Here is a 22,542-nt window from a genome sequence, read left to right as displayed (position 1 = left end):
GTGTTACTGTGCTGTGACTCTGTGCCTGTCTGCTTTATATGTCTGTTTTGCTGTGTGTCTACGCTGTGTACACTCTTGCGTATCTGTGTCGAGACTCTCTAATGTGTGCTGTGTCGTGTAGATCGTGTGTGGTCAGCTTGCGTTTGTGCCGTGCGCTGTGTCTGTACGCAGGCCGTCTCCGCTGCAAGCGCCGGACGTCTGTGTGTTTCTGTTGTGCTAATCCCGTTTGGGCTGTTCCAGGTCTGTCCGGGGAGCGCGTCCCTGCGCCTCCGCACCTCCCCGCTGTGTGTCCCCGCCGGCTGACGTCTGCGCCCGGCGCGCAGAGCTGGGTTTCCTCAACAAGTGTGTGCCGGCCCCGGGCGCCGCGCGCGCGCCTCCGCCGAGGGGCCGTGCCGGGGCCCCGCGTCCGTGTGCGCCCGCGCCGCGTGTCTGCGCCGGGCGCGCGGTGGCGGAGGATGCGCGCCCGCGGGGGCGGGGGCGGGGGCCGGGGCGCGGCGCGGGGGCGGCCCGGGGGCGGGAGCGGGCGAGCCGGCGGGCGGGCGGTGCGGCGGGGCCCCGCGACCGCGGGCTCCAATGGCGAGGCCGGCGCGGCCCCCGCTAATTACATAAGCGGGACGTCAATAATTCGCGGGAAAACGCGAAAAAGATGGCGCCCCGCGCCCGGGGGGCCCCTTCCTGAGCGCCCGGGCCCCTCCCTCCTCCTCCTCCGGCCCCCCTCCTCCCCCCGGCGCCCCCGCCCCGCCCCGCCCCCGCCGAGACCCCGACCCCGGCCCCACGGGCGGACACTCGGCCGGGCAGCCGCGGGCCGAGCGCAGCCGCCTCCGCCGCCGATGCGCCTGGTGGCCAGACTCCAAGTGGGACCGGCGGACACGCAGCCTCGCGGTAAGTTCAGCGCTGCAGGCGGCCGGCCGCGGCCGGCCCCGGCCGGGGACTCCTCGCCACTCTCGCCTCTCCCTGCAGTCATCCCTCTTTTGGAAGTTTCCCTGGACTTTGGCGGGTCAAACGCCTCGGGGCCGGGAGCGGGGTTTGGAGTCCTGGGGAGATGCACGCCTGGGGGGGCGCGGGGTGGTGGAGAGGGGTGAACGGTGTCTGTGGGGCGGCGGGAGCCCCGCCCGGGTTCCCGAGCCTTTGGGGGGGGTCGTGTGTGACAGGTCGCTCTTCCCGTGCCCCAAATCTTTACTTTTCCTGTTCGGTGGGGGGACGGGCCTGGAGACCGACGGGGCCGCTTGGGATTTTGCTCACGTCCGAAGTCAGGCTGCAGCAGGATGGGGATGGGGGGAGGCCTGGCGTCGGAGCGATTGAAGATCAGAGCGCTTGAACCCGAAGGGGGGTCCTTCTGCAAGCGTTTTCCCCTCCCGAACACCCTTTTTAAAAAGCCAACGGCCGCCCTGGGAGAGGCCCCGGCGCATGAATCATCCTCGCTTCCTGCCCCCGCCCGGCCCCGCGCTCCGGGTGCCGCGGATTTGAACTGGACGCCGACGGGAACCCGCAAACAGGCATTTCTTTGCAGATGGGTTTGAATCAGCCAATCACAGCCCACGGGGGCCCGCTCCGGGAGGATGGAGGCGCGGGTGGAGGGGGGGCCCGCCACCCGAGGGCCCCCGCCCGGTCAGGGAGGGGGGTGCGGCGACTGGGCCTGCTCCCAACGGCGCGGCGGGGGAGGAAGTGTCAGTTTGTGAACCTGCCGCGGGCCCGGGCCAGGCCCGGCGGGGCAGGACCTTGCAGCGCTCGGCAGCCAGGTGGCAGGGAGAAGGCAGAGATTTGGACCGCACACCCTGCCCAGCGCCTGTGCGCTGTGCCCTGGAGAGGAGGGACGAATTGGGGGGTGGGGGGGGCGGGTGGAGGGAAGAGGATGCGGCCGCGCCACCATCTGGAGAGCGAAGACCCCAGCAATGCCCTGCGTGCCCCGGGGCCCTTGACATGCACACACATGTGCTCTGTTTCCTATACTCACTGCCACAAAGCTGTAGACATCAAACACCGTCTCACAGGAGCACACACGCACTCACACGGAAAAACACACGACTGTCTCCCTGTAATCTACAGGTAATCATAACACCAGGTGCCCAGCGCCTGGGCAGAGAAGGAGGGGACTGGAATAGTGGGTGCAGGGAGCAGAGGGGGCTGTGCTTAGTGGAGAGTGTGGAGCCGCCTGGAACCAGGTGAGCCCAGATTGAGGAGGAGGGGGCCTTGGGGTGGGGGACTTTGAATGCCACTGAAGGCTTTGGGGAACCACAGAAGGTTTCTGGGAGAAGAAGATGGGAATTGTTGGCCCTGGTGAGGAGTCTGGTGGGGAGGCAGGAAGACAGGGAGTGGCCTGTTTAGGGCTGTGCCTAGGTGGTACCATTCTGCATCCCAGGTGCCCAGCAGCTGAGTGAGCATGAAACAGTTATTGAATGAATGGCCCAGGCAAGATGAGGCCTGAACTCAGACCAGGCCAGGGAGATGGACAAGAGGAAGCCAAAAATCACTGTGCTTGAAGTTGGCTGCTTGTGGCAGGCACCTCATCGGTTGGAGAAGTCAAAGATGCTGGGGTGTTCTGGGGACCAGAGCAGTACTGCTAGCAGGAAGTGGGAGAGCAGCAGGAGCAGTGGGTTTCACAGGACGGTGAGAGACAGATGTAGAGAGGCTGGCATGGCGATGACTTCACTGCTTGAAGCCAATTTGCATCTGAGTAAAAGCATAAGTGAGTTTAAATGTCCCAGAATTGGTTTCCATTAAATCATCCCATAACTGAGAACAGAAAAGGAGATTACAGAAGACCCAGATGGCCAAGTCTATACCAGTTCATAAGCCACCAGGAGTTTTCCTTTCTAGGTGAGTTTTCTCCAGCCAGCTCTCAGGGGAGGGAGCAGGGGTCTGAAAACCCCCCCACTGCTGTGCTGGAGAAGGCCCTCCACTCAGAAAACACAGGGTGTGTTTGCTTTAGGGATAAAACCTCTGGCTCCAAAGCCACGGGGTATGGTTCAGATCTGCCTCATACACACCTGGGCAGGGGGATTTTGCTCTGTGGTTGGCTGAAAGAGCCGTTCTCTGTACAAGGTTGCGTGGTAGGGGTGGAGCAAGTGCAGAGTAGCGAATCGGCTCACCTGGTTAAGGACCATGGCTCTGCCTCTGAACCCAGAGCCGCTTCCCCTTGCCAGACTTCAGTTTCCTGACCTGTAAAATGGGAATAACAGTGACAACCTCACAGGTTGTCACGAGAATCCAGTGAGATGATAAAAGCATCTGGCACAGCACAGGTTACATAAATGGTAGCTGCTTTCCTCTCTCCCCTGTCTCCTGAAGTAAGGAGTAAAAACCCTGTTCCTTTCTCTTCCAGTGTCAGTGGAAGCTGATGGAGAATCGAGCTCTGGACCCAGGGACTCGGGACTCCTATGGTGCCACCAGCCACCTCCCTAACAAGGGGGCCCTGGCAAAAGCCAAGAACAACTTCAAAGACCTGATGTCCAAGCTGACGGAGGGCCAGTATGTGCTGTGCCGGTGGACAGATGGACTGTATTATCTCGGAAAGATCAAGAGGGTAAACCCTTCCTCCCTGGCCCCAGTTCCCCAGGCTCAGCATCTCTCTGCTCATTCCTGGTGCCAGCCTCAGACCAGGGGTGGAGGATGGGAGATTGCTGGCAGATTCCTGCTGTGCCCTCCTGCTCCAAAGCTGAAAGTGGAAGGAGGTGGAGCCTGCAAAAGCAGGTGCCATCCTTAGGGCACCTAAGGACATCTTTAGACAAGTGCTCTGTGAGCCTACAAAACAAAACAAAATCAGGTTGGAGAGATCATCTGGCCTCGGTATTCCCACCAAGTTGCCGTCACCTAGCCCCTCACTGCCCAATTCCAGGGAGTGGGCGTGCACAGCCTTCAGGACCGCCGTTCTCCTTCTGGCCTGGCTCTACTTTTTGGAGCACAGAGTGACTCTTTGTGACCCCATGGACTATTCCAGTCCGTGGAATTCTCTAGGCCAGAATACTGGAGTGGGTTGCCATGCCCTCCTTCAGGGGCTCTTCCCAACCCAGGGATCGAACCCAGGTCTCCTGCATTGCAGGCGGATTCTTGGAGCACAAGGAGGGAGTCTGATCTCTCTGCCCTGTGGGGGCAGAGATGGGAGAGGAAGACCATGTTCAAGTGGCTTTTCCCCAGCTACCGTCTCACCCTGCTCCTCCCTTTCTCTGCTCCAGGTCAGCAGTTCTAAGCAGAGCTGCCTCGTAACTTTTGAAGATAATTCCAAATACTGGGTCTTATGGAAGGACATACAGCATGGTGAGTATTGCTGTGACTCCTCACCCCTGCCCCACTCTCCTCTTCTGCCTCCATTTTCTTCCTGCTCTCCTTCTGTCTCGTAACTTCCGGCATCTGGCCGTGTCCTTGGAGATTACCAGTTGTACGTTTACACGAGAACTCATTTATGACACCTGTCATCCTCTTGAGCATTCATCCCTCACGAGGGAGGCAGGCAGATGGAGAAGGCAGCTTGAGGAGGGGTGGGAGCAGGGTTGTGTCCCAGGCCTGTGTGTATTTCCCGGCTGCCCAAAGCTCTGGGTCCCTCTGGGGCTAGGAACAGAAGGGGCCCAGGCAATCGGAATTGAAACCTTTCGGTGTAAGCACAGTGTCCTCTATCAGCATGTTAAAAAACGAGGAAGCAGCTCTCTCCGTGGGGGAGAGACCCACCAAGCCTGGAGCAGGCAGCGTGATGATGATGTAGCGGGATGGAGCTGGGCCCGTTTCCAGGGCTGAAAGGGAGCTGGGTTGGGTATCATCCCTGCCCTCAGACGGCTGACACTGTCTTACAGAGATGACGAACTGGGGGCATTCTTGCCACCGTTCTCCCCTGCCACGTGTGTGACAGACATCACTGATCAATCAGAGCACTCATTTTCAACATGGAGCACCAGGCAGCCACTCCCAATGAGTTACCGTGTGAGAACAGACCTTTTTACCATTTATGCTCTAACAGGAGGACTGACATGGTGGTATGTGAGGAAGAGACAGGGTTTGGAGCCCGCCTTGGACCAGGCTTCCCCGATGGCTCAGCAGTAAGGAATCCATCTGCAATGCAGGAGACACAGGCCATACGAGTTTGATCCCTAGGTCAGGACGATCCCCTGGAGAAGGGAACGGCAACCTGCTCCAGTATTCTTGCCTGGGAAATCCCATGGACAGAGGAGCCTGGCAGGCTGCAGCCCATGGGGTCTCAGAGTCGGACACGACTTAGCAACTACAGCACCACCAGTGGTGTGGAGTTACAGGGAGTCAGTTTCTGAAGAATCTGTTACCTTGAGAGATGATTTCAGGAGCTTGCCAAGCAAAGACCACAGGACCCAGCCAGTTAGAAGAGTTTCCAGGGTGCCTTTTTCTCCAAGATGTTGTGGCTAATGCAGACTGATGCTTCTCCAGGCCCTTCTCACCCTAAATGTACTGTTTCAAGATCCAAAGCAATGAGGGGCTCCTCTCCTGGGCTGCCTGCTTATCGAAAGCAGAAGGAGCCAGCTGATGAGGAAAGACAGTTCACCTTAGCAAACCGTGAGTGTGCCGGGCACCAAGAAGGTGCGGCAGTGCTCAGCGGAGGAGCTGCGTGGACCTCAGATCACTGCTCCTCACGGAGGTCGGGCCCTCTGCGTCCACCCGGTGAGAGCACAAGGCTGAGCTTGCTGTAGGTGCCGACCCACGGCTTCATTAAGCCAGTGGAGACTTGCTGAGACCACGGTGCTCTTGATGCTCTTAAGAAATATAACTGCTGTCAACTGGCAAAAGGTCATTTAGTATCTAATAAGTAGTAAAGGAATGGAGAGTAACACAGTTACTATAATAAGCCAACCTGTTATTTCCTTTTCTAATCATATGAATGCGAGTTTACATGAATTCCTAAGATTCAAACTTTTCATTTTTTAAGTAACTGCTATATTTTCCTGGGATCATATTCAGGAATAAGAGGCAAGAGACCATTTATTCAACAAACAGGTCATGAACACATGTGATGTGCCACACCCACGTGAGGTCCTGGGGACATAGATGAACAGATACCTTTTGTGTCCTTACGGAACTTTCCATCTGCTGAGGGAAATGAGACTGAAACACACATGAAAACATACTTTATTCATTCAAACCCTTCACACACAAACACATGTTTATTCTTCAACAGCAATTGAACAAACTTAAAATTGTTATGGACCATTGAGACAATTTGAAATGTGAACGCTGAATTTGTTGATGATACTAAGAAATTATTTTTAATATTTGGGTTCCATAAAGGTACTAGTTTTTTTTTTTTCTTTAGGAGAGTATAATCTTTCAGAGATGCCTACTGAAATATTTATGGAAATGATTGGGTATTTGGGGCTTGATTCACAACAAAACAGGAGGGGTAGTGGGTGGGAATATAGTCAAAACAAGACTGGCTGTGAATTCGTGACTGTTGATAAGAACATGGAGTTTCGTTATAACTTTATTATTATGCAATAATAAAAAATGTTTAAAAGTTATTTAACATAAAAACTTTAACAAGTCAAGTTAAATTAAGCAGGAGAGGCAGAAGGGTATTGTCAAAAGAACAAATGATTTGGGGGACTTCCCTGGCGGTCCGGTGGCTAAGACTCTGTGCTCCCAATGCAGGGGGCCCAGGTTCAATCCCTGGTCGGGGAACTAGATCTGACATGCCTCAACTAAAAGAGAACCTTTGCCACAATGAGTATTAAAAAATCCTACATGCTGCAACTAAGACCCTGCATATCCAAATAAATAAATACTAAAAAAAAGAAAAATTATTTGGGACTTCCCTAGTGGTCTAGTTAGGAGCATCCCCTGGTGCCTCAGACAGTAAAGCGTCTGCCTGCAATGCAGGAAACCTGGGTTCGATTCCTGAGTTAGGAAGATCCCCTGGAGAAGGAAATGGCAATCCACTCCAGCACTCTTGCCTGGAAAATCCCATGGACGGAGGAGTCTGATAGGCTACAGTCCATGGGGTCGCAAAGAGTCGTACACGACTGAGCGACTTCACTTTAGTGGTCCAGTGGTTAACACTCTGGGCTTTCAATGCAGGGGGTGTGGGTTCAATCCCTGGCTGGGGAACTAAGATCCTGCATGCCTTGAGGTGTGGCCAAAACAAAACAAAAATCAAACAAGTTGATGTCAAACAGTGGTGGATTTGAATCCCCCTTCTGCTTTCTAGCTGAGCAAGGGACTTAACCGCTCTGAGCCTCAGTTTTCCCCATCTTTAGAATGGGGTGCTGGTCACAGGCAGCTCAGCATGGTTGGAGAGGCTCAGTGAGTCGGCCTCTGGAGCCCAACACTCAGACCCAGAGGCGCGGCGCCTGGTTTTAAGACCGTGGGTCATTCCCATGAACCCAAGCTGACCACGCAGGGTGCCTTTCTTTCAGCTGGTGTTCCAGGGGAGGAGCCCAAGTGCAACATCTGCCTGGGGAAGACATCAGGGCCCCTGAACGAGATCCTCATCTGTGGGAAGTGCGGCCTGGGTAAGTGTGACCAGACCTGGGGGTCCCCGGCTCCCGCTGGCTCGGGACTCACTCCACATCCGATCCTCGGGGCCTCAGCTGGCTTCCTCTTTCTCTTGGTGGGGCAGAGTGACAAGGCAGCCAGTCTCTGGGAATGGGGGCCCAGGGAGGTGATCCTGGGGGAGAGCTGGGGCTTCTGGAAAGTGAGGGAAATTAGGCGCTTTGCAGGTGGAGAGGATGGGTAGCAGAGATGGAGCACAGAGGCTGAAGTCAGACCCTGTGTGCTTCCCGCACGGGGCCCATGCCAGCTTTGGGTGGCCTGCTTGGACCCCAGCTTGGCTGCTGTGCCAGCCAGTAAGTACCCTGGCAGCTGGCAGGCACACGGCTCCCAGCCCTTGCTGCCGCCCTCCCCAGCCTGGGGCCGCTGCTCCCTCGTGGGCACTCACCGCCCTCCTTTGCCCCGCTCCTAGGTTACCACCAGCAGTGCCACATCCCCATAGCGGGCAGTGCCGACCGGCCCCTGCTCACACCTTGGTTCTGCCGACGCTGCATCTTCGCGCTGGCTGTGCGGGTGAGCCCTCCATTCTTCCCACCTTGCCCCGCCCCCCCGCACCCGTCCAGTCTGGAAGCCCAGAGACTCTCTGGACTCAGGCCTGACTCCTGGTCCTAGCGCCTGGCTTTGGAGGCCGACAGCGGCTGCCACTTACCGGCTGTGTGCCCTTGGCCCGGTTCCTTAGCCTCCCTGAGCCTGTTTCGTCCGCTGCTAAATGGATACAGGTTTGGTGTCAGGTGTAGGAGGCCCCCAACAAATAGCGCTTTGCTAATAACAGAAAAACCCATGTAAGTGCCCACTGTCGATACATATTGGCTCTGGTGACTTTTATTGTGCTTATTCCTGTTAATACTACTGAAAATGCAGATCCCTGGGGATAGAGAGAGGCTGGATCTGAGATCGATGAGAAAAGGCTCCGTGCGTTTCTGACTACATTGGAAACGCTTGTCCCACCTGGTCCGGCATCAACCTTGATAGCTTTGATGGGGATCCACGTGTGGCCCAACCGGGACCCCCGGGGGGTGACTCGGGCCCTCATCTCCCCGCAGAAAGGCGGCGCGCTGAAGAAGGGCGCCATCGCCAGGACGCTGCAGGCCGTGAAGATGGTGCTGTCCTACCAGCCCGAGGAGCTCGAGTGGGACTCCCCCCACCGCACCAACCAGCAGCAGTGCTACTGCTACTGCGGCGGTCCTGGAGAGTAAGGCGGCGGGGCGGGGCGGGGCCTCCCCGATGGGCGTGGTCTCCCTGGTGGGCGGGGCTCCAGGGAGGCAGGGGCGAGGCTGTCTGGGGTAGCCGGACCCCCAGAGAGGAGCCCGCAGCCTCCCACAGGCTCTGGAGAGCCAGAGGCTAGCACTAGGGGGAGGGGGGGCGCTGGGGGTGGAGGTTTTCTTGGGGCTCCATGGAAGAGAAGGAAGTGTCGCACAGCGGTTAACAGCCTGGTCCCGAGTGTCCACGTTCTCCCAGCCCCTTACAGCTATGCTGTCCCTGAGCTCCATTCTCATGACAGCTGTCCCGTGGCTTGGGGGTTGTGAGTAGAGCGTGATTTAGATCATTCATGTAAAGGCTCACACAGTGCCTGGCACTTGGCAAGCACTTAATAAATGTGAGCTCTTCCTGTTGGTGCATGGACGTTTGGATAAACCTTTCCATCATCAGAAGCAGTGAAACAGGTTGCTGGTGAGAGATGAAGGTCCTTTTCCCTGGAGGTGTGCAAGCAGGGCTGGGCATGTGTGAGGAACTTTGGAGGGTGTTCTCACCCTGACTATAGAACAGGAGCCTTTCTTTGATTCTTCCTTGTGGCCTGGGCCTGCGTGTAGCTGTGGGCGATTGAGCCGGTTCCCTTGGGTTGACTGCACCAACCTTGTGGGAAGAACCACAGGAGTGAGAGATGGAACCTCTGCTCGCAGGGAACAGCCCACAGGGCGCCCTGAAGTCCTGAGTCTCAGCCCCCAGTTCTGCTGACAAGCCCTGGGGGTCTGAAGGCCGTGCTTACGACCTAGCTGGGTGATTTGGGCAAATCACATGAAGTGCTTCATCTCTCAAGTGAGATTAATAACCTTGGCCCATCACCTTCTGTGGGTGTTGTGGCCTTTGGGATTACAGGTGGAGACATACTTATAGAGACCTTTGCAGCACTGAGGTGGTGGTTCTCAATGCTTACAGGGCAGAGTTGCTCGGGCGATTGTCAAATATGCATCTCCCTGGGGCTGCCCCAAGACTGAGTAGACCTGGAACAGGTCCAGGAATCTTCTGCATTTTAACCTAGACTCCAGGTGATTCTGACGCAGGTGGTCCATGGACCACACCTGTCAAGTGTGTTAGTTAAGAAAATACCTTTTTTGGTTTTCATTCTTATTCAGTGAGTAGTTATTGAATGGTTTTAACAGGATGGATACAGCCTCAGGTGAGGGGCTCACAGGAGCCTTTATTTTCCCATGAAATGCCCTGGGCAAACCTTTCCCCATCAGTGGTGCTTGGGAAGCAACGTGTGGGGCACAGACCCGAGAAGAGGGCTCCAGTGGGTAACAAAGAGCATGGGCTCTGGAGTCAGGAGGCTAGGATCTGAGTCACTCTCCACCCCTTGCCTCCTGAGAAACCTTGAACAAGCTATCTGTAAAATGGGAACAGAGGCCCGTGTTTGACCAACTGGGTAGAGCAAATGATACCATGTTATGTCCTGCTGCTCAGGCCTCCCCTGGCACAGCCCAGGGCTTGGTAACTGTGAGTTCTCTTCCCTTTCCCCCGCTGGAGGGCAAGTTTGTGTTGGGGAAGGTTGCTGAGGCCGATTCCTGGCTGGGAGTGCGGGCCTGGCTGACCCTGGCTCCTCTGGCTCTCCAGATGGTACCTGCGGATGCTGCAGTGTTACCGCTGCAGGCAGTGGTTCCACGAGGCCTGCACCCAGTGTCTCAATGAGCCCATGATGTTCGGTGACCGGTAGGTGCTTGTCTGGTCCGACTCAGCCTCGGGGTTGTAGCGGGGGGTGGGGGCAGAGGCTACAGCAACTCCTTCAGATTGCCTGCCAGACCTCAGAACCCTGGGCTCTGGGACAGTGTAGCCTCCTGTCTACAGAGGCTGCTCAGGGTTGGGAGGTCTTCCCCGTAGAGGGACCAGCTGAACCACATCCCCAGTCTCCACTGACTTGCGGGGGACCTTAGACAAAGCCCTGCCTTCCCCAAGCCCCAGTCTCTTCAAGGGTCTGGGAAGTGGGAGAGACACAGGCCTGCCCCACCCCTGCCCAGGATTGTTGGAGGAGCCACAGCGGGGATGGATGACTTGATCTGGCCTCTAACAAGGGGGCTAAGCTAGTGGAAGGTGTATGTGTGTCAAACCAGATACTGTGCGTGTCTTGGTTGGTGCCTCATGAGGTTTGCGACTAAAGTAGGTGTGCGTGCGTGCACGTGTGCACGCGTGTGTATCTGTCTCTGTCTCTCTCTCAGGCAGAGGGGAAGAGGTGGCCCCTGCAGCCCAGCCGTGTGTGGCTCCCTCTGAGCTCAGCCACAGTCCAGGGCAATGCTGTTTGGGAAAGGGTTTGAGGTAGCGGTTGGAAGGGGTGGGGGAACAGTTCTTGGTCCCTGTTCTGTCCCATCTTTGTCCCCTCCTCGGAGGAGATGAAGACAGTGCTGACCGTGAACAGTAGGTCGGGGGCGAGGGTGCAGGACTAGGGTGGGATGGCAGAGCCCCTCCTACCACTGGGCCCCTTTTCACCCCCACAGGTTCTACCTGTTCTTCTGCTCCGTGTGCAACCAGGGCCCAGAGTACATTGAGAGGCTGCCCCTGCGATGGTGAGAGGGTGGGGCTTGGCCCAGGCCCCTCCTGGCCCCTCTCAGTGTCTCCCCTCTGCGTCCCTCTGGGAACAGTTCTGCCTCCAGCCCCCAGGTCCCAGCCTTGCCCCCGCCCTTCAGCCTGGGTCCAGGGCGTTGCGACCCTGGCTGCTCAGGCTGCCGCCTCACGCCGGCCCCACCTCCGTGCACCCTTGCCCAGGGTCGATGTGGTTCACCTGGCCCTCTACAACCTGGGCGTGCAGAGCAAGAAGAAGTACTTCGACTTTGAGGAGATTCTGGCCTTCGTTAACCATCACTGGGAGCTCCTGCAGCTTGGGAAGGTATGCACAGCCGTGGGCCATGATGAGGATGGCGGGAATCCTCTCCACAGTGGGGTGCCCTGAGTCCAGAGGGGTGAAGGCTGTGCCCAGGGTCACACAGTGCAGAACCAGAGTCTGGGTCTCTGAGCACAGCTTTTCGAGAACTGCTGTGCTGTGAGAACTGTGAGGGCTGCTGAGCGGGTACCAAGGTCCAGTCTTTGAACTGCTGTATCCCTGGGTCCAGGCTTCTGAGCCTGGGCCCTGCAAGGGGCTTCCTGACCCAGGCTTTGGTAGTAGGTGGCTTAGGGCCTCACCGACTCATCTGTAGGGAGCTGGGGGTCAAGTCTGGCTGGAGAAGGCCTCTCTGCAGTGACCCACTCCAAATTGCCTGGCTAGGATGGAAAGTGAAGTGGGCCTGCCCCCTGCTGGCCGTACTCTGAATAGCAGCATATTCAGAGTACTCTGAGTACTCTGAATTCTCAGGGGTATTCATCAGGGGTCCCGCGAGCTGGGAGTCACCAAGTGCAGTAACAGACCAGAGACTTCCAGGATTTCAGAGGTGGAGAGCCGCTTGCTGGTGACAGCACAGCTTTGGAGCTGAGCCAGGGCCTCTCCAACCACTTCCCTGGCAGGGCCATGCCGCCTTCTGTGACACCCTCAGACCCCCTCCACCATATCCAGAGGGAGGCGTCTTCACTGACTGCCCAAATCCTTTCATGAAACGGGGATTTTTAAAGTAATCTTTATTCTTGGCAGAAGTTCCTCGTGTAATTACATCTTCATTTACAGTTTGATAATTTATTAATGACATACATATTATTAATGTCAAGCCCTAAAAGATAGGTAGAGCTGATATTTTTTTAACAAGTTTTTTTTCTGATCTATATACATAAAAAAGTCCTACATGTGCCTGGTAGAAAATTCTCAAAGTACCAAAAAGTATAAGAACGTATACTTAAAACCATATGCCTGCATCATGCCCCTCAGAGACATCTATTAGTAATGCGCACAGGCACACATCGTTCAGTTCTTTCTTCTGTGTCTGTTTTTCTTTTTACATGAGGTTATACGGTATTTGCAGTTTTTTATTGAAGTAGAGTTGATTTAAAATATTGTATTAGTTTCAGGTATAGACAGCAAAGTGATTGTTATAATTTATGTATGTATTTCCGGATTATTTTCCATTTTAGGTTGTTACAAGGTATTGAATATAGTTCCCTGTGCTGCACAGTAAATCCTTGTTGCTTATCTGTTTTATATATACTAATATGTATCTGTTAATCCAATGTCCCTAATTTATCCCTCCCCCATCCTTTCCTCTTTGGTAACTGTGAGTTTGTGTGCATGCATGCTAAGTCCTGCAGTTGTGTCTGACTCTTTGCAACCCTATGGACTGTAGCCCACCAGACTTCTCTGTCCATGAAGAAGGGATTCTTCATGGCAGGGGGTTCTCCAGGCAAGGAGACTGGAGTGGGCTGCCAGGCCCTCCTCCAAGGGATATTCCCAACCAGGGATCGAACTCTTATGCCTCCTGCGTTGGCAGGAGGTTTCTTTATCAATAGTGCCACCTGGGAAGCCCAACCATAAGTTTGTGGGAAGGCAAATTGGTGCAGCCACTATGAAAACCAGTGTGGAAGTTCCTTTAAAAACTAAAAACAGAGCCACCATATGATCCAGCAATCCCAGTCCTGGGCATATATTCAGAAAACATGAAAACGCTAAGTTTAAAAGATACATGTGCCCCAGTGGTCATAGCAGCGCTGTTCACAATGGCCAAGGCAGAGGGACAACCCGAGTGCCCACCAGCGGATGGTTGGTGTAAGAAGATGTGCAAATGTCAAGAATGGAAATATTCCCGTGTGCAGTGCAGCATGGACGGATCCAGAGAACATCGTACTAAGCGAAGTCAGGCAGAGAAAGACAAACACGCCGCTTATGCGTAGAATCTAAGACATAAAGAAGCCTGTATATAAAACAGACTCATATACAAATTTAAGTCACGTTTTTCAGCGTGCATTATATCATAAATACTTTTCCATATCACAGGAGTTTTTGTCAACATTTCCCACGGCTGCATTGGTTCCCTCCATAGTTTATTTACTTGTCTCCCTCCTGCTGGGCACATAGTTTTTTCCCCACATTTTTCATATTTGCCCATCGTTAGGAACATGCTGCAGTGAACTTTTTTGTATATAGAACTTTGTTGGTGTGTCGTGTCTGTACGATAGGATCCATGAAGCACCATTATTGGGTCAAGGGCAGGGACATTTTTAAAGCTCTTGGTACATTTACGACAGGAGTTATTCTCCTCGTTTACAGATGGGGGTGTGAGGTCAGAGAGGTGAAAAGACTTGTCTGAGATCATGGAACAAGTCGGTGGTCCTCACCTGGAGGACTCAGAGCATCCAGAGCTTGAGGGGAAGGGAGGGGATGGGGACTGAGGACTTCTCGGAGGCCAGGTGCCGGGTCTGACTGTCCTGCTCCCCTGTAGCTCACCAGCACCCCTGTGACGGACCGAGGCCCACATCTCCTCAATGCACTGAATAGTTACAAGAGCCGGTGCGTACAGGGAAGGACGGAGTGCTGCGTGGGGTTGGGGGTGGGGGGTGGGAACTGATAGGCGGTATTTCAAGTGTCCTCCTGCCGCATTACCCTCGTACCAGCTGTGCTCCCATCTGGGTCTCCCCCTGCTTCTCTGTGACTGCATCACCCATCCTTCAAGGTCCAGGGAGCACTCATCTTTGGGATGCCTCCCCTGAGCACTCCAGCAGCCTGACCCTTTTTCCTGCTGGGTTCAGCTCCATAGGGGGCTGCCCCCCTGCTCTAGCCATCTGGGGTTCTGGGCCAGGCCCTGAGGCCTTGGTTCATCGTCTCGGGTGGGCTGCAGCCTCCTAACTGTCCCCAGCCTGTGTCTTCCCACCTGGACTATTGAGTTCCTCTTGGGACACACATGTCCCCACCACAGGGAGTGCCCAAGCTCCTGAGCTTGGCAGTCTGGGCCCGGTATGATCAGATCCTGCCCACACCTTCCGCCACGGGCCCTGTGCGTGATTTCCTGAGTGCCACCCACTCTGAACCCTTTGCTTCCCTCCCCAGTGCTTTTCTCGCACTCCTCACCCCAGACGCTCTTCAGTCCCTTTCGTCCATTTGCTCCATCAGCGACTGTCTGTTGAACTGTGTCAGCCCTGTGTAGGTGCTGAGGCCACAGCGAATAAGACACGGTCCCTGACTGCTGTGAGACCTCCCCAGGCCTCTCTAGAGAGGGTTATCCACTCTGTCTTCCATCTTCTTCGACTCTGGGGCCTGGACACAGCCCTACCTACACCTGAGCACAAGGGGCCTCTTGCCTTCTCCATGGGCAGTCTCCTGGGGGTAAACTGCAGCGAGGCCCCTCTGAGGCCCCCACGCAGCTCAGCCCGTCACAGAAGGGTGAGGGCACTGCCTGCAGGAGCTCTCCGGATTCCAGGGCTGTGGAACCCTGTGTTGCCACCATAAGGGTCCCCTGGGGGCGGGGTGAGGCTGTCCTGCAGGCCGAGCTCTCGGGGGCTGGTTGAGGCAGAGAAGGGGAGAGGAGCGCGACGCCCGAGATGAGGAAGGACAGGGAGGAGCCACCTGAGCCCCCGATCCCGCAGGCCTTGCGGACTCAGTGTCTCCACGGGCCGCTCTGGATTTTAGCGCTGGGTCCGGGAAGGCAGAGAGGGAGGTTTTTAACACTTGGCTCTCCTCCCCAGGAGGATGGACGGACAGGCTCCAGAGCTTTCTCCTCTCCCTGCCCACCCCCAGGTTCCTCTGCGGCAAGGAGATCAAGAAGAAGAAGTGCATCTTCCGCCTGCGCATCCGTGTCCCACCCAACCCGCCCGGGAAGCTGCTGCCCGACAAGGGCCTGGCGCCCCCCGAGCACGGCGCCGCCTCCGAGCTGCGGAGGAGAGGGAAGAGCAAGCCCAGGTCAGTGCTCGGGACCCCAGGGCGGGGCCGCGGCCGGCCTTGGGCTTTCTGCGCCCCGCTCCAGCGCCAGCCCCCTCCGACGGGCTTTGCGGTGACATCGGAGGGAGCGAGGGCAGGACTCCGGCCAGTTAGTCCCAGCCGGAGGCGCCCTCGGGGGCCAGTCCGTGGCTAGGCCGGGGCCTGACCCAGGCCCCACTGCCTCCACCACAGCCTCTCGCTGGCCTTGCTCGGAGGGGAAGCCGGGACCCAGTCTTGCTGGCTTAGGGCCAAGCCAGCGAGGCGAGGGGCAGTGAGAGTGGGGGAGGGGTCCCTAGCGCTCCTGGCTTCTTCCCAGGTGGCGCTGGTGGGAAAGAACCTGCCTGCCAACACGGGGACAGAAGAGATGTGGGTTTGATTCCCGGATCGGGAAAGATCCCCTGGAGGAGGGCATGGCAACCTACTCCAGTATTCTTGCCTAGAGAATCCTCATGGATAGAGGAGCCTGGCGGGCTGTGGTCCATGAAGTCACCGAGAGTCGGACACGACTGCAGTGACTTAGCAGCAGCAGCGCTCCTGGCTGAGACCAGCCCTGCTTCCCGGGCATTGGGGGGTGGCGGGCAGAGCTCCTGGACGCCTGGGTGAGGAGCGGTGCCACCATACCCGCCTCCACCTCCCAGCCTGCAGCCCCCAGTTCCCCAGGGCTCCCCCGGAAGGACAGCCTGTCCCCACGCTGACCCCACCCATCCCCTGGGCCTTCGGGCTCTGACCGGGCTACTCTCTCCTTTTTCTGTCTCCACAGTTTGTTGCCTCATGAATTCCAGCAGCAGAAAAGGCGAGTTTATAGAAGAAAAAGATCAAAGTTTTTGCTGGAAGACGCTATCCCCAGTGTTAGTTGCTCGTTTTCTCACTCTCCACTTTCACACGTAGGGGCCACACCCACTAGGGATCCTGGCACAGAAAACCGGGTCTCCCAGACCCAGGGACTCACCCACGTCCCTGAAAGGAGAAAACCGGTTCCTCTGACAGCTGGTTACACAAGGAGGTGCTCCTCCTTTGTCTCCCCAAGTTCTCCTGAGAACCCAGAGCGGGGCTGGGCCAGGGTGGGTCGCAGCCTTGCCCCGCTGTCCAGGTGGGGAAACTGAGGCCCCAGAGAGCAGTGACTCTGCTGAGGTCACACCCCAGGCGGTGGCAGAGCCCGGCCCGGAACCAGGGCTCTGGAGCTCTCTTGCATCCACGCCGGGGCCCTCGCTGTGGGCAGTAATATGAGCAGTGCCTCACATCTCCCCGGGCCGTTTATAAGGCGCTTTCACGATCCTCGGGCTTCCCTGGTGGCTCAGCTGGTAAAGAATCCGCCTGCCATGTGGGAGACCTGGGTTTGATCCCTGGGCTGGGAAAGATCCCCTGGAGAAGGGAAAGGCTACCCACACCAGTATTCTGGCCTGGAGAATTCCATGGAACGTGTAGTACGTGGGGTCACAGAGAGTCGGACACGCCTGAGTGACTTTCAGAATCCTCATTCCCTTCTGCCATGCTGACACCTCTGGGAGTCAAGCTCGGTAGGGGTCCTTACCCACCTCTGAGTGGAGGGAACCGAAGCCCACAGATGGGCCGGTCGGGCAGTCACCTAGAGACAGTCAGGACTGGCACCGGCGTGCCCCGCCTCCCCGGGCAGGACCGGAAGAGAGAGGAAGTGACAGGCGTGGCCGCGGGGAGAAGTGTGCTGGGGGCGGGGCGTGTTGCTCCCGGCTGACCCCGCCCCGTGTGTCCACAGAGCGACTTCACCTCCGCCTGGAGCACCAATCACCACCTGGCCAGCATATTTGACTTCACACTGGACGAGATCCAGAGTTTAAAAAGGTAACAGTGAGGGGCCCGGCAGAGAGGGCTGCTCTGGAGACGGGAATAGAACTGAGCAGGGAGACAGATGCCCCCTGTTCCCCCAGCCCTGCAGGGGGCGAAACACAGAGCCTTGGAGGATGGAGACACTCTCCTGGGGTCGCTGAGTTAAAGGCTCTGCACTGCAGAAGGCTGCCGGAAGGGTCTTTCTGCATCAGGGCTTTCAGCCTCACACCTCGCCCCCACCCCCGGAGGCCTGTGGGGCTCCCGGGGATAGCCCCCAGAGCCCAGCCCTCCCTACACCTCCTGCCCCCCTCTCCCCACTGCTTCACACCTGGCACCAGACTTGCTGTGGTCACCCCACATTCACGGTCCTCTGCGGAGCCGCCCCTGACCCTCCCCGGGCCCTGGCGGATGCTCCCTCTGCCCCACGGCACCTCGTCCTCGGTGCCCCTATGGGTGGGGCCGCATCCAGCAGTTTTATTCTCCTGACTATTGAAGGTTATCTCGGGCTCTCCTGTAGGCACGAAGGAGGGGGCAAGGACTTCGGTCAATGAGGCCTGGGCCCCAGCCCCTACTTGCCAGCTGCCAGCTGTGTGACTTTGGCAAAGTTCTCTAACCTCCCTGAGCCTCCTCCGTGGCTGCTGCTTGGCTGTTAGGAGACTCAGAACCCTCTTTATCGTCTCTCGTTGTCATAGTGCTGTGTCGCCGACCGGGGAGGTGGTCAGGGAAGGCCTCTGTGGCCTCCGGGGCTTTGAAGGCTTGGTGGGCAGCCAGTGGATGGGGGAGGAGGCGCACCTGCCGCTGTGGTGTCGGGCAGCTCGGGGCGAAGGGGCTCGGCTGAGAGGAAGGGTGCCGGGCAGAGGGGCCAGAGATGCCCAGGAAAGCCCTGGGGCACTGAGGGCTGGCCGTAGGCTCACCCCTCCTCCCCCTCAGCGCCAGCTCAGGCCAGACCTTCTTCTCGGACGTGGACTCCACCGATGCCGCCAGCACCTCTGGCTCTGCTTCCACCAGCCTCTCCTACGACTCCAGGTGAGCGCCCCGGCGCCCCTACCCCCACCTGTGACGAGGGCCTCACCCTGCGCTCCTGTGTCGGGACCTGGCCTTCTGTCCGTGTGGGCGTCGGGGTCTGAGACCCCCTGCTTTTTCCCACTCCTCTTCACCCGCTGCCGTGTGTGTGGCACCTCTTGCTGGGCAGTCTCAGATCCGGGTTCTGCCGTTCTCGGGCTCTGACCGTCATGTGCCAGGATTCTGTGACATCTGTGCCTCTGCCTGTGAGGTCCCTGGCCGTGGTTCTTGGCTGTCTGAACCGTGTCTGCCTGCTGGGGGTCTTTCTTTAAGGAGCAGAGCCTGACAGAGAGGGGAAATGTTCTCCTGCAAAGTGTGAGGACTGGGAGAGGGGACAGGAGTCCCCAGGAGCCTCACGAAGGGTACCACGTGCTTCACCACAGCAGGTCCTCAGCAGCAAAGGGCAGGGGGGTGCTGCAAAGCGCACGGACCCGCTCTCAACCGAGGCTCCTTTAACGGTGTTCAGGGCACTCGTGACCCTTGCAAGAGGGGAATTACAAGCATGCCCGTTGAAGTCCGTCGTCTCCAAACACCTCTGGGTGTCATTCTCTGCTGCCGCCTCCGTGGTTTCATGTCCTTCTCGCTTCTTAGGTTCTTACTGGTGCTTTGGATCTGGGTCTCTAAGTGTGAATGTGTACTCTTCTTTAGTTTCTCTCCCCTCTGCCCTGTGGGGGTGGGGGGAGTGGAGACACGTTTGTTTCTTGGATTCAGGCAGCGCTGAGCTCAGTATAAAAGAGCGAGGCTCTGGAGATGGATGCAGCTAGGGTTGGGTCCCGGCTCTGCCACTCCCGGCTGGCACTTTCCCCCTCTGGGGTCTCCTCAGGGCTGCCATGAGGATTCAGTGAGCTACCTGGGGCCTGGGGCCGGTGGAGCTCAGGGACAGGGACTGGTGGGGGTGATCCCATCTCATTTCCATCCTCCCCGCCTCGCCCCCTCCCCACGCAGACGGACGGTGGGCAGCCGCAAGAGGAAGCTGGCAGCCAAAGCGTACGTGCCACTGCGGGCCAAGCGCCGGGCAGCCGAGCCGGGCGGACGCTGCGCCTCGGACAGCAGCGCAGAGGGGGCCTCAGGCCCCGAGCGGCCAGACGAGGGCGTCGACAGCCACACGTTTGAGAGCATCAGTGAGGACGACTCGTCCTTGTCCCACCTCAAGTCGTCCATCACCAACTATTTTGGCGCGGCGGGGCGTCTAGCTTGTGGGGAGAAGTACCAGGTGCTGGCTCGGAGGGTCACACCAGAGGGCAAGGTGCAGTACCTGGTGGAGTGGGAAGGGACCACCCCTTACTGACCAGCCCCCCAAGGAGGCCCGGAGCCCTGGAAACCAAAGGAGAGGCGGTGGAAGCCACAGGCTCCCCGGTCCTCCCCAGGCTGCAGGAGGGAGGGACAAGACAGAGTTGAGGGCCCGGCTGAGCTCTGCCTGCCCGCCTGTGCCTCTGCTGCCCCGTCTGCTCTGGGCCCTCAGGCTCACCGCCCCTTCGCCCGTGTCTCTGCGGTCCCGCCGGCTGTCTCCACATGCTCCCTCCAGCTGTTCACCTGTCCCTCCAAGTTAGCATCCCTCCTGGCTCCCCTGTGTGTCCCCCTCCCTTTCCCCTTTTGGGTGTGTGCATTTGCACACCCAGCCCTCCCCTGGACATCCTTCACACCTGACCCATCCCGGGGACCACACGAGGAGGACGGAAGTGTTTGAGAAAGATGGGGTGAAGGTGGGTAAGAAGAGGCCTTGTGGAGCTCCTCTCTCACGTTCCCACCCCTCCTCCTGTCCCAGGGAGGAGGTGGTGAGGGTGGGAGAACGCCTCTGGGAAGCCTGCAGGGCAGAGACCCTGCGACTCTCAGGATCCAAGGAGGAGGAGGAGGCTGGGTCTCTGCTTCAGAAGGCAGGGGGTGTCGGCTTCCGAGAACCCCGTTTTCCCTTCTCGGGTCACGTTCCCTCTCTGTTGCCGTGGAGCGGGGCCTGGCCTTGCAGGCGGAAGGCATGAGGAGAGGTAGCCGTGTCCTGCTTGCTACATCTCGGACTGCCTCCTACGCCACACAGCCCGAGGGCACGTGCACACACACGCACGCGCACACATGCACGCGCTTCCATCTGTGTGTGCGCTCTCACCTCCAGGCACACACATGGTCCCAGCCTCCAGGGGTACACACACCACACACATAGCCACACATCCCTTTGGGTGCCAGCCTGGCTCCTGCCCTTGGCTTTTCCTGGGCCCTCTTATGGGCGCCACGTGCTGCAATGAAATGTGAACGTCCAGCTCGGGCCGGTGAACCAGCCTGGGCCCGAGAGGGAAGCAGGGGGACTCACACCTTCTTCCGTACCCCCTACCCAGCTCTGAAACTGACAATCACTTTTGGGGGCAGGTTGGGACTTTTTTTTTTTTTTAAGGGCCTGAGTCATTACATCCCCTCAAAAAAAGGGAAGCCTTTTGTCAGTGGGAGTAGAGTTCTTAGAACCGACATTAAAACTCAGACCCATCTGGAGCGAGATCAAAAATGGGAGGGGAAGGAGACCCCTCATTTTTGCTGCTTCCGGAGGCATTAGAAACTGACTCACTTGATTGGAAAGAAGTGCCTTGACTGGGGCGAGGGGTGTGCCAGATGGGGGCCAGCCTTGCCAACTGCTGCCGTGGCCTCCGGCTTGGCTGGGTTTTGGAGGCTGCCAGCAGCAAGGCGAAGGGGGCAGCTGCAAGCCTGGAGCTGGTCTTTCCATTATTAGGCCACCCCCCATCTGTGGGCTTTGGGGTGGGGGTCGCTGAGAGCGCTCAGATGCCCCTTGCTTCAGATCCTGGCCCCAGCAGTGCCTTTCAAGCGGGCCTTCACCTGCGGTGCAGCCCCCACTTCCTCTGCTTCCCAGCCTGGTCCAGGCAGGGATGGCTGGTTGGGCCCAGCTTGCCCCCGTCTCAGCCCCACTGCTGGTGCTACTGACGCTCCCTGACGGGGGCCGGGTGGAAGGGAAGCTGAGAAGCCAGCCCCCGCTCAGCCATGGGGTGGGACTGAGAACCAGTCCCTGGCTTCCTGCCTGGCCCCAGAGCACAGCAACCTCCCAGCTCTGCTCCCAGGCTTCTGAGAAGGTGCGGGACGAACACGGCCTGTTGGTGCCCCTGTGCCGCCTCTCCCCAAGCTCCAGAAGCTCTGGCCCGGAAGACGGGGAGGAGGGACACAGGGTCTTCCCCACTGGGAGGTCAGCGTGAGGCCTGGCAAAAGGCCACCCTGACTCCACGCCCCAGCCTTTCATTCCTACCTGGCGATAGCTGCATTACTGCCAACTGACCTTATAACCCTGTGCACCTTCAGAAAGATTTATGGTTTTGAATTGCTGCTTTTAATAACATTTGTTATATTAAAATTATAATTAATGTGTCTGATTTACATTTTAAAGGCTCCCTCTGAAAAACGACCTGTCATTGCTTTAGTGAAGTATCAGGAAGGTGACGGGGAATGGTGGGACCCTATCCCCTCCCCAGTCACCCTGCCGCTCCGGCACCTGCCACCACATTCTCTTAGCAGTGTTCTTACCTTTACCACCAGGACAGAGAACCTTTTTTCTGCTCTGAGGACCCTGCCCATGGGGGCAGGAAACATCAGCTGAGAGCCACGGAGATAAAAGCTGGGGCCTGAACCTCGAATGTGACCCCGTGAGGATGCTTTGGTACAGGCGTTGTAAAGCTTCACTAAGCACACGATTGCAGGAATCTGAAGTGTGCTCCTGGCCCCGCCCCGTCGGGCTCCTTTGCTTCAGTCCCCTTCCCGCACCCCCCACCCACCGCTTCACCTGCCTGGGAGAATCCCTGCTGGTGTTCAGCCCCTTAGATGCTGAGGGGACAACCTCATAAACACTACAGATTGCCACCTTACATAAACTTCTGTAAGTCGGGTAGTTTGGAAAGAGAAAAAGCGGGGGATAGGAAAAAGCTACAGGCAGGTGAAGGCCATGGGCCTAACTGAACTCTATTTCCAAAGTTACTGTAGCCTGTTAAACCCTGAGTGTTAATGGCTGACCTTAAAAACTGCTGGCCAGTTCTTTACGGTCTGACCTGCCAGGGACACCCTTGTTAACTGTAGCTCCCACTCTTTCCTGCCCCTCCTGCGGCCTTCGACTGCCCTGGGAACAACCCGCGCTTGAGGCCAGGGCGGGGGGCTGA

General features: G+C 57.5%; 1 protein-coding gene across 2 annotated transcripts; it reads left to right on the top strand.

Annotated features, from left to right (window-relative positions):
* Positions 1-746: 746 nt before the first annotated feature.
* On the top strand, positions 747-21,752 carry PHF19 (PHD finger protein 19). Of its 2 annotated transcripts, none has more exons than XM_027550668.1 (15): positions 747-882; positions 3,323-3,523; positions 4,173-4,254; positions 7,368-7,463; positions 7,913-8,013; positions 8,544-8,692; positions 10,333-10,428; positions 11,208-11,276; positions 11,476-11,596; positions 14,067-14,134; positions 15,359-15,520; positions 16,299-16,386; positions 17,271-17,356; positions 18,272-18,367; positions 19,349-21,752. In XM_027550668.1, exons 2-15 carry the CDS (start codon positions 3,338-3,340, stop codon positions 19,689-19,691), a joined length of 1,743 nt encoding a protein of 580 aa, XP_027406469.1. In that variant the 5' UTR covers positions 747-882; positions 3,323-3,337; the 3' UTR covers positions 19,692-21,752. The 2 variants fall into 2 exon arrangements, with proteins under 2 accessions (XP_027406469.1, XP_027406468.1); XM_027550667.1 differs by lacking the exon at positions 747-882 and adding an exon at positions 1,849-2,817 and having other exon boundaries at positions 19,349-20,260.
* The last annotated feature ends 790 nt before the right edge of the window (positions 21,753-22,542 follow it).

Source organism: Bos indicus x Bos taurus, chromosome 8 (genome assembly GCF_003369695.1).
Source record: "Bos indicus x Bos taurus breed Angus x Brahman F1 hybrid chromosome 8, Bos_hybrid_MaternalHap_v2.0, whole genome shotgun sequence".
Classification (NCBI taxonomy): Eukaryota; Metazoa; Chordata; class Mammalia; order Artiodactyla; family Bovidae; genus Bos; species Bos indicus x Bos taurus.
Note: the sequence above shows the minus strand (reverse complement) of the source record. Positions and strands in the feature narration are given on the sequence as shown.